This window comes from Trichechus manatus, unplaced genomic scaffold (genome assembly GCF_000243295.1).
Source record: "Trichechus manatus latirostris isolate Lorelei unplaced genomic scaffold, TriManLat1.0 scaffold00006, whole genome shotgun sequence".
NCBI classification, from domain to species: domain Eukaryota; kingdom Metazoa; phylum Chordata; class Mammalia; order Sirenia; family Trichechidae; genus Trichechus; species Trichechus manatus.
Window position 1 is genome coordinate 18,023,705 of NW_004443942.1, and position 12,091 is coordinate 18,035,795.

A 12,091-nucleotide genomic window follows, 5' to 3' on the forward strand; every position below is an offset into this window, starting at 1 on the left:
GAAAGAGTAATTGATATGGGAGAATGTTTTCTTTATGTAAAAATATATATGCACATATATGCATACACACGTGTTTGTCTGTTTCTGACCTCTACAAAAAATAAGCATTCTAGTCTTCTCCTCTGCTACCTTGGCCCCTTAAAAAAAAAAAAAAAACAACAAAACCTGTTGCCGTCGAGTCGATTCCGGCTCATAATAACCCTACAGGACACAGCAGAACTGCCCCATAGGGTTTCCAAGGCTGTAAATCTTTATGGAAGCAGACTGCCACATCTTTCTCCCAAGGAGCGACTGGTGAGTTTTAACCATCAATCTTTTGGTTAACAGCTGAGCTCTTAACCACTGTGCCACCAGGGCCCAGCATTACCCAACAATGGCTAGAGGTATGCTCATTCCAGCCAGAGAACCCATACCTGGTCTGGTGCGGAGACATTTCCAGCCGTCCAAGGATCACAGTCTTTGAAGTAGGAGTACATAATCAATCCACAGAAGACAGCACAGATGAGAATGATCCAGAGACCCAGCAAGTTGAAGTACAGGGCACTAGAAAAGAACATATGGACCTATTGGTAGCCTCTATGTCATATTATAGTGTGGTAAGGTCATTACCAAAGACTCAAGGTAAATTTTTTTTGTGGGGCAGGGGACTTTTTGTTAGTAAAATAAAATTATACAGCCTTCAAAATCATTACATTTTATACTTTTGCATTTTTTTTAAGAAACATTACATTTTTAAGCCACTTACCAACTTTGAACAAGGCATATTCTAGACAGATCTTCTTCTGATACTGGGAGTTTTTTTCAAAACCTCAATATGTGTGCTGTGAGGTCTATTTTTTTGGATGAAATTCCACATACCAATCACACATATTATATAAGTTTAAGTGATTTCTTCCCACTCATTTCATGAAACTGTCAAAAATCCCACTTGCATTTTAACATCTTTTATTACAGACGATAATGAGATAAATATAGAAGTAAACAAGTTTTGGAAATATTCCCTTTGGAGATTAATTCAGATGAAAAGTAAAAGTTTAGTTTTTTAACAACAATAGAATGTAATATCGGTAAAGTCATTTTACCCATATTATTTGGAGCAATTAGTTTTATTCCCCCAAACACAGATATGTTTGATTCCAGCTTGGGTGCTTCTGCAGTATCCTCTGGTTATTTTGCGTTCATTATTGCCCTTAAAAGTCAAATTCTTAATTATTTTCATAATCCCAGGGAAGATTTGAAAGTAGATGGTATTTACACTGTTGGTCTGAGAGAATAAAAATCACATTATGGAGAGTTACAGAGGGCCAAGACGGCAACATTTGGGCATTTCTTGAACTCAGTCATTGTTGGAAGGGAATAATCTGGGATTCAAATGCATCCACATTTAAATGTAAGGGCATTCATTTCAAAGTCGCTCAAAATACTGCACCTATGCACCTGACTTTCAGAAAACCCTTAAATCAAAGTCCTCATTTATAAAGTACTTCATTTAGAGAATTAGCCCCTTAGCAAGAGTTTCATTTTCATTTTAGAAATTATTTTTTTAATCTCAGAGGTAACTTTTAGTTATCCAACTTCTTTGGGTGTATTTTAATAACATTTACCTTTGATTTTTGTCTTTTTTTATTTTGGTTTGGAGGGGGCTGATTTAGAGGCAGTCTTTTTGATATACAATTGGTACATAAAATGATCAATACCTATAACTTCATTAGTTGTACTCTTGCTATCGATCACTCAAATAAACTCTGCTTAAGTCTTTTCTTGGGTTATCTCCTAGAAAGTCTTTCCTGAACATCCTTATCTGAAATATCACTCAGTTTCTACTGCTCATACTTTGCATCTTATAGCATTTATCATTATCTGAAGTTGTACAACATATTCATTTGTTTAATATCTGTTCCCCCCTCAAACAACACAATACTGTGTCCACGAGGCCTAGAATAGTGCTGTGTGCTCACAGTGCCTAAAATAGTGCTGACATACAGTTGTTGTGGTTGTTCTTAGGTGCCATCGAGTTGGTTCCGACTCATAGTGACCCTAGGTACAACAGAAAGAAACACTGCCTGCTCCTGTGCCATCCTCACAATTGTTGTTATGCTTGAGCCCAGTGTTGCAGCCACTGTGTCAATCCATCTCATTGAGGATCTTCCTCTTCTTCACTGACCCTCTGCTTTACCAAGCATGATGTCTTTCTCCAGGGACTGATCCCTCCTGATAACATGTCCAAAGTATGTGAGATGTACTCTCACCATCCTTGCTTCTAAGGAGCATTATAGTTGTACTTCTTCCAAGACAGATTTGTTTGTTCTTTTGACAGTTCATGGTGTATTCAGTAATTTTATATCTAATATAATTTTATATCAACATTTAGTAGGCATAAAATTATTTTATTTTGGATAATGAATTATTGAATGAATGAATGATAGAAATCCATTACAATATGGTTGCACTAGTTGCACAATTTTTCTTTTTTTTTTTTAAGGAGCACTGAACTTGGAGCCAGAAGACTTTCTTCTCAACGCTATGCGACCTTAGAAAAGTCACTTGCCACTGAGCCAGTTATATCATCTGTAAAAAGAGTGTGAATACCTGCCCTACTTCTAATTTTACAGCATGAAAAGCGAATGAGTTAAACTCTGTGAAAATATCTGTAGGTTATATAGTCACATAGAGGTCATTCTTACATTATCCAAAACCATTTTATAACTTCAACAGTTAATTATGGAAAATAAGAAACCAATGGCAAGACTGTATAGACTGTTAAAGTCATTGTACTTGTGAATTTCTTTCTCATTAGACATGGACTTTGGTTATTTTATGGGCCAAGTAATTATTCTGTTTGTAACTTAGGCCTCTTCATCGGCGTATAGAAAAACTATTTATATGGCATTTCTCATACCAGGCCCTGTTCTAAGTACTTGGGCTATAGCAATGAGCAATACAGAGCCCACATGCATGGAGATTATATGCTGGGTGTGGAGGCAGGTAACAAATACTGAAATAATATGATCTGAATTATGGTAAGAGATACAGAGAAGATAATGTAAGGTAATGCGAATGGAACAAACCTGACTGTGTGGATGTGCTCATCTTAGCTGGGAGGCGGGCTGGAGGTGGGATGGGACGTGATACCCTGCATCAACTCCTCCTACTGTCTTAGCACCAGTTATTAACCTCAGACCAGGTAGATAAACTAGAAAATAGGCACAAAAGGAGTCAAAATCAGCTTCCATGGAGCACATTTCAAATGACTTGGTGAATGATATAGTGTCTTTGTGCAAAAAAGATCTGGTTTAAGATTAAGTTGTTCTTGGTGGGTAATCAGCATTCCTGGCCATACAATCAAATGCATATATAATCAGTCACTCCTGGTTTTAACTATTGGCCACATTCAGTATGAACTTTATGGATCTATTTTCAGCCATCTGTGTTGCAGGATAGAAGATCAAAGACTGTAGCCTTCAGTATGGCTTACACCTCAACATAAACAAAACAAAAATCCTCACAATTGGGCCAATAAGCAACATCATGATAAACTGAGAAAAGACTGAAGTTGTCAAGGATTTCACTTTACTTGGATCCACAATCAAAGTCCATGGAAGCAGCAGTCAAAAACTCAAATGACATATTGCTTTGGGTAAATCTGCTGCAAAACGTCTCTTTAAAGTTTTAAAAAGCAAAGATGTCACTTTGAGGACTAAGGTGCTCCTGACCAAGCTAAGGTGTTTTCAATTGCCTCATATGCATGTGAAAGCTAGACAATGAATAAGGAAGAACAAAGAAGAATTGATGCCTTTGAATTATGGTGTTGGTGAAGACTATTGAATACACCATACACTGCCAGAAGAAGAAACAAATATGTCTTGGAAAAAGTACGTCTAGAATGCTCCTTAGAAACAAGGATTGTGTGACTTCATCTCGCGTACTTTGGACATGTTATCAGGAGGGACCAGTCCCTGAAGAAAGATAGCATGCTTGGTAAAGCAGAGGGTCAGTGAAAAAGAGGAAGACCCTCCATGAGACAGATTGACACAGTGGCTACAAAAATGGGCTCAAACATCGCAACGATTGTGAGGATGGTGCAGGACCTGGCAGTGTTTTGTTCTATTGTACATAACATTGCTATAAGTTGGAACCAACTTGATGGCACCTAACAACAACAACAATAACAACAATATAGGTTGTAGGATGTATTTTTCCCAAGTAGCAAAGATTTTCTTAAACCCTGATGAAATGTTTCAATTATTTCAGGCTTTTAGACAATTGAGTAGAGCTAGCGTATTTAATGAGCGTGCTACAGAGCCCTCAAGTGATAGGTGGTCAGCAGCTGGCTCTAAGTGGCCGCCTGCTGTCCTAGGAGAGCCCTGGATGCTCCAGTTGCTTGACAAATGAGAGCCCCCTCCCCCAGCCCCACACATTGCCGTCCTACAAGCAATCTTCTCTTCCCAAGTGTGCTCTGGAAACAGCTGTACTGACCATCTTGACTAATTTCTCACTCCTGAGTTGTACCACCTTAGAGTTTCTCAGGAAAGTCTTTTCTAAAGAGAATTTGTGTGTGTCTTTTTCTTATTTTCACAAGATTCTTTTCATAGCTTTGGACCCTCCATAGGAGTGTGGATGAGTGAAGCCAGAAGTGGAATCTTGAATGCTTGGGAAATGATGTACATTTCTTTCTTGATGAGAATCTCTCCTTTTCGGACAGTTTTCATTCCCATTAAATACTAATACAACAAGTTCCAAAGTACTATTGTGAATGAGATAGCATTGACTTTTGCTTGAATGAAACCAACTCACTAAATGAAGGTTTGAGACACAAAAACACAAGTACATGCGCATATATATGTATATATCTCACTGCTGTCAGACCAGAGTTTTTTTTTTTTTTTGGAGCCCTGGTGGCGCAGTGGTTAAGAACTACGGCTGTTAATCAAAATGTCAGCAGTTCAAATCCACCAGCCACTCCTTGGAAATCCTATGCGGCAGTTCTACTCTGTCCTATAGGGTCGCTATGAGTTGTAATCAACTTGATGGCAACAGGTTTGGTTTTTGGTTTTATACATGTAAGGTCCCTGGGTGGTGCAAATGCTTTGCCTCAACTACGAAGCTAAAAGTTGGTTCAAATCCACTCAGCAGTGCCACAGAAGAAAAGCCTGGTGATTTGCTTTTGTAAAGATTATAGCCCAGAAAACCCTGTAAAGAAGTTCAACTCCGTAACACACGGTGTCGCCATGAGTCAAAATCAACTCGATGGCAAAGGGTTTGGTTTTCTGTTTCTTTACACACACACACACACACACACACACACACACTCACAAAATGGGAAGCATATAATAAGTGCAGAGAAAACATAGAAATATATCTTGATGAATAACTTACAGCTTAGCTTGTATTTCTGTTCTGCAAGAGATGCATCGCTGAATGGTTGACTGATTAACTGCATAGATTCCAAGCCATGTAAAAGTTCCTCCCACTGAGATTGTCCAAAAAGTGTGCCGCCTGAGAGGATCTACATCAAAGCTACAAGGCAGAGAGAAGTAAGTGAACAAAGATATTCCTTTGATGCCCAGATATTATTTTAGGTGATGAGATCATTCAGCTACATCTTTATAAAGCATGAAAAAAAATAGCATTCAACGTACTCAAATATATTTAGTCGAGATCCATTTGTTGCGCGCTCTAATACGTTGTGTAATCCACCAGCATAAGCTGATCCTTGAAAGAGAACTGTTAACAAGCCCACAAGCATGATAATCATCTGAAATGCATCTGTCCATACCACTGCTTTCAATCCTCCCTGAAATGGAGAGAATGGGTGTGAATTCTTGAAAACAAAGCTTATGACTCTTTCAACTCTGCACAGTTTCTCTGTTAATGTGATCATTCATTCATTCAATAATTCATTCAGCAACAATCACTGAACATTTACTCTGTGCCAGGTACTATTTAGCATAGAAATAAAATGGTAAATGAAAGAGACAGGCTGTTTCCTTAACTTCATAGAGTTTATAGTCTATGGGAGAAGCTCATATTAGACAATACTAAAGCGGTTTATTTTAAACTGCGGAAAGTGCAATTAAGAAGGACAGATTACTATAGGAGGATATAGCAAGAATCCCTGGCCTAGTCTTGAAGAAGTGACATTTGAGCTAAGTTCTGAAGAATGAATAGAAATTTACTAGGTAAAGAAGACAAAGGGGAGAGAAGCTGGAGGAAGGAGAAGCAGGGCTGCTGAGCAAAGAAAGCTGGAACCTATACCTTGAGGGAGGTGTAGAGTGCCCAAAGGGAGGCTTTTGAATTTGCTAGCAGCCTGAGCTCACAGACTCCGACAAGGCCACTTATATGTTATAACTTATATGTTATCTTAAGGGTAATGAGAGAGGATTAAAAGGGGTTTTATGATGAGAGATTTTGTTTGTTTCACAGTAGTTTCAGAGGTTATTGTATGGACAGTGGATTGCAGGGATGTAGAAGAAAAGGGGTTGGGAGACTAACTGAGTTTATTTCAGTGGTCCATGTTCAAGATGATAGCAGTTTGAAGTAGGGTAAAGATGGATATGATATTTGGCAGGCAAAATCAACATAACTTGTGAATACTGGGATACAGGTGATGAAGAAGTGGAGAAATTAAGGATAAACATCTGTATTTCTGGCTTGTACAATATGAGGCTTTTTTTTGGTAAATGTAGTAAGAATGAGTACATTTGATAGACTGCGATGGTAGAAAACTGAGGAAGAAGGAGCTGGAAGATAATGAGCTATTTCAGACACTCATGGGGGAGGAAGTTTTAAGAGCTAACCATTGTCATTGCCATCAAGTCAATTCTGACTCATAGCAACCTTACAGGACAGAGTAGAACTGCCCTATAGTGTTTCCTAGTCTGTAAGTCTTTACAAAAGCAGACTGCTACATCTTTCTCCCACACAGCAGCGGCTGGTGGGTTTGAACTGCTGACCTTCTGGTTAGCAGCCGAGGATGGATGGTCAAATAGTGAAGTGAGCAAAGCAGAGTTTCAAAAAGATTAATCTAGTAGCAAAACTCAGGCTTGTGTGATTAGGAAAGAGGTTGGAGCAGTGGGTATCAAGCCTGGCTCCCTTTTATTGTCACCAGGGAAATTAAAAAAAAAAAAAAGTGTCCAAGTCCCTCCCCCAGAGATTATGAATTAATTGGTGTCTGAATGGGGAGTCCTCAGTGTTTTTTGAAAGCTCACCAGGCAATTCAACTAGGCAATCCTGTTCAGAACCAGTGAGAGAGTAGAAAAGAGAAAAGACGGAGACTACTATAGTAATCCAAGTACAGAAGCCCTTGTGACTTTGGTGAAGGTGGAATGAATGAGTTGGAAAGAATTAAATGAAGTGATACATACAAAATTCTTTGAAAATGAATAAGTACTATAAAAATGGAAGAAGGTGGTATTTTTAACATTGAAAAATAGAATTATTCCTTGTTACTCCTCCGGAGTGTCAAGAACATCTGTGGAAAGATGACAGCCTTCATCTTTACCGTGAGAAGAAAGAAGACATTGGGATTGTTCCATCTTTTCTTTTGTAATTAAAAGTAAAATTCAAGTTAGAAAATAGACCCTAAAATCCCCACCAGAGGCATTTTCTTTGTTTTGTCTATTCAAGTCACAATCTGAGGAATAATCAATTCCTTACCTCCTAGTGGAGCCCTGGTAGCACAGTGGTTAAGCATTTGGCTGCTAAGCAAAAAGTCAGCAGTTCAAATCTACCAGCTGCTCCTTGGAAACCCTATGGGGCAGTTCTATTCTATTCTGTAGGGTTCCTATGAGTTGGAATTGACTTGACAGCAATAGATGGGTTTACTTCCTAGTAATTTGTTATATCAGATGTTTCTGATATGAAGATGAAATGTCAAAGGTCTCAGTTTTCAGAAGCTAATTGGTATTGGGAGGAGCCATGGTGGCACAGTGGTTAAAGTACTCAGCTGCCAACAGAAAGGACCATGGGTCCAACCCAGAAGCTGCTCCACAGAAGAACAATGCGGCAGTCTGCTTCTGTAAAGATTTACAGCCTTGGAAACCCTATGGAGAAGCTCTACTCTGTCCTATAGGTTGCTATGAGTCGGAATCGAATAGAGGGCCCAGAGTCCTGGCAGCTGTGGGTAGGAATTGGCACTGGGTATGCAAAAATCTGCATAAACCTGAGCTTCAACTAGAGAAGGGACAAGAGAACAAACCACTTTATCAAATATTCATCAAAAGGCTGATTATTACTACCATGAAGACTTCTCTGATTCTACAACTCCTTCAGAATTCAGCAGGACTCTCTCTCACACACACACATACACAAACACACACACACACACACAGAATGATTTTTACAACCCTGGTAGTGCTTTGTCTTGTCACTTATGCATTTAATCAGTCTGTATTTTGCTTTTAATGTTCACCTCACTAGATTGCAAATTCCCGGACAGCAGGAATAACTTATTATTTTCTGTAATTTCTTCCACTTTTGCTACATATCACGATTATCAGAGTACCAAAAACCAAAAACCCATTGCCGTTGAGTTGATTTCCACTCATAGTGACCCTATAGGACAAAGTAGAACTGCCTATAGGATTTCCAAAGAGCAGCTGGTGGATTCGAACTGCTGACGTTTTGGTTAGCAACTGTAGCTCTTAACCACTGCGCCACTAGGGCTCCATTATCAGCGTAAAGAGACCAAAATATGAGTAAAGGTATTAAATGAATAAGCCTCCTATTTGGTGAGAAAATGAAGCGTATTGACTGGTTAGACAAGAGAGATGGGACAGAGGTGCGGTGAGAAGAGATGAGATGAGTGGATTGAATTCACATAATGAAAAACTTTCAATACTAGACTAGGGAGCTTATACTTTATCCTGTGGACAATGGGGAATGAGAAGAGAAATAGTCAAGTGCATAAAGAAATGGATGTTTTAAGAAGATTAATCTGACAGAGACGTGCAGGGTGGAGGGAGCAAGAAGGGAATGAAAGCACTGGAACAAGTTAAGAGGTAGTAACTTTTATTGTGATTATTAAAATATCTGGATTTGTTTCTGACATCTTTTTGTTTTCTCTCCTACTTTTTAATGCTTTTTTCCTCTTCTCTTGCTTAGATCAACTGAGTTTTTTTTTTTCTCTTTTATACCATTTTTCTACTTTGACTTTTATTTTAACAGGACCCCTTGAAATTTTACTATTGACTTTTAATTTAGAGTCTAAATTTAAGCACTATCTTAACCCAATCTCTAACAATTTAAGGATTGTGGAATCTTTAATTTTGATTACTCTCTTACTGACTTGCATATTATTGTTGTACAACTTTGGAGTCATTCTTTTTCTTAATCTCAGGAAGAATCAAAAGAAGATGGAAGGAACACACGAGTCACCATACCAAAAAAAAAAAAAAAATTGTTGACGTTCAACCATTTCAGGAGGTAGTATATGATCAACAACTGATGGTACTAAGGGAAGAATTTCAAGCTGCACTGAAGGCATTGGCAAAAAATAAGGCCCTAAGAATTGACGGAACACCCATTGAGATATTTCAACAAATGGATGTAATGCTGGAAGTGCTCACTCGTCTATGCCAAGAAATTTGGAAGACAGCTACCTGGCCAGACGACTAAAAGAGATCCATATTTGTGCCCATTTCAAAGAAAGGTGGTCTAATAGAATGTGGAAATTATCAAACAATATCATTAATATCATATACAAGTAAAATTTTGCTTAAAAAAATTCAATGATTGCGGCAGTACATTGACAGGGAACTGCCAGAAATTCAAGCCAGATTCAGAAGAGAATGTGGAATAAGGGTTATCATTGCTGATGTCAGATGGATCTTGGCTAAAAGAGAATACTGGAAAGATATTTACCTGTGTTTATTGACTATGCAGTGGCATCCAACTGTGTGGATCATAACAAATTATGGATAATGTTTTGAAGAATGGGAATTAGAGAACACTTAATTGTGCTTATTTGGAACCTATACATAGAACAAGAGGCAGTCATTTGAACAGAAAAACGGGATACTGTGTGGTTTAAATTCAAGAAAGGTGTGCATCAGGGTTGTATACTTTCACTATATTATTCGTTGTGTATGCTGAGCAAATAATCCAAGAAGCTGGACTAAATGAAGAAGAACCTGGTATCGGGACTGGTGGAAGACTTACTAACAACCTGTGATATGAAGATGACACAAACTTGCTTGCTGAAAGTGAAGACGACTTGAAGCACTTGCTGATGAAGATCAAAGACTACAGCCTTCAGTATGGATTACACCTCAACATAAAGAAAGCAAAAATCCTCGCAACTGGGCCAATAAGCAACATCATGACAAACGGAGAAAAGACTGAAGCTGTCAAGGATTTCATTTTACTTGGATCCACAATCAACGCCCATGGAAGCAGCAGTCAAGAAATCAAAGGATGTGTTGCATTGGGCAAATCTGCTGCAAAAGACCTCTTTAAAGTATTGAAAAGCAAAGATGTCACCTTGAGGCCTAAGGCACACCTGACCCAAGCCATGATATTTTCAATTGCCCATATGCACACAAAAGCTGGATGATGAATAAGAAGACCAAAGAAGAATTGATGTCTTTGAATTATGGTATTGGTGAAGAATATCAAATATACCATAGACTGCCAAAAGAATCAACAAGTTTGTCTTGGAAGATGTACAGTCATAGTGTTCCTTAGAAGTGAGGATGGCAAGAATTCATCTCAAGTATTTTGGACATGTTACCAGGAGGGACCAGTCCCTGGAGAAGGACATCATGCTTGGTAATGTAGAGTGTCAGAAAAAAAGAGGAAGACCCTCAACAAGCTGGACTGACACAGTGGCTGCAACAATGGGTTCAAACGTAATAACGATTGTGAGGACAGTGCAGGGCCAGGCAGTGTTTAGTTCAGTTCTACACAGGGTGGCTGAGTCAGAACTGACTGGAGGGCACCTAACAACACCAAAATACATGTATATTCTTTATTCTGTATTTTATAATTTCAATATATAAATCTTGTGGGTCCAATATATGTTCTTAAGGTTCTAAATATCTTGTTTGCAATGGAGTATTATGCAATGATAAAGAACAATGATGAATCCATGAACCATCACATAACACGGATGAATCTGGAGGCATCATGTTGAATGAAATTAAGTCAATCCCAAAAGGACAAATATTGTATGAGATCACTACTGTAAAAACTGATGAAAAGGTTTACACACAAAAAGAAACAATCTTTGATGGTTACAGGGGAGGGGAGGGGTGGGGATGGAAAAACAATAAATAGACAATAGATAAGTGGTAACTTTGGTGGAGGGTAAAACAGTACCCAATACTAGGGAAGCCAGCACAACTTGTACAAGGCAAGGTCATGGAAGATCCAAAGAAACATCCAAACTCCCTGAGAGACCGAATTGCTGGGTGGAGGGCTGTAGGGACCATGGTCTCAGGGAACATCTAGCTCAATTGGCATAACATACTTTATTAAGAAAATGTTCTACATTCTATTTTGGTGAGTAGCACCTGGGGTCTTATAAACCTGTGAGCGGCCATCTAATACACTCCACTGGTCTTATCCCTTCAGGAGCAAGGGAAAATGAAGAAAACTAAAGAGATAAGGGAAAGATTAGTCCAAAGGACTAATGAACCACATCTACCATGGCCTCTACCAGACTGAGTCCAGTACAACTAGATGGTGCCCAGTTACCACCACTGACTGCTCTGACAAGGATCACAATAGAGGGCCCCAGACAGAGCTGGAGAAAAACATAGAACAAAATGCTAACTCACAAAAAAAGACCAGACTTACTTGCCTGACAGATACTGGAGAAACCCTAAGAGTTATGCACCCAGACACCCTTTTAGTTCAGTAATGAAGTCACTCAGGAGGTTTACCCTTCAGCCAAAGATTAGACTGCCCCATGAAACAAAACAAGACTAAAGGGGCACGCCAGCCCAGGGGCAAGGATTAGAAGGCAGGAGGGGACAGGAAAGTTGGTAATAGGGAACCCAAGGTCAAGAAGGGAGAGTGTTGACATGTTGTGGGGTTGTTAACCAATGTCATAAAACAATATGTGTACTAACTGTTTAATGAGAAAGTAGTT

At 38.8% G+C, this 12,091-nt stretch overlaps 1 protein-coding gene across 1 annotated transcript in view; it reads right to left on the bottom strand.

Annotated features, from left to right (window-relative positions):
• Positions 1 to 12,091, bottom strand: part of SLC5A12 (solute carrier family 5 member 12) — a 51,563-nt gene that overhangs the window by 26,506 nt on the left and 12,966 nt on the right. Inside the window, exons 5-7 of the mRNA XM_004369726.1 lie at positions 5,640 to 5,794; positions 5,377 to 5,517; positions 414 to 543 (exon numbers count right to left, since the gene is read on the bottom strand). Coding sequence (XP_004369783.1) covers positions 414 to 543; positions 5,377 to 5,517; positions 5,640 to 5,794 — 426 coding nt within the window. The remainder of the gene's footprint in view (positions 1 to 413; positions 544 to 5,376; positions 5,518 to 5,639; positions 5,795 to 12,091) is intronic.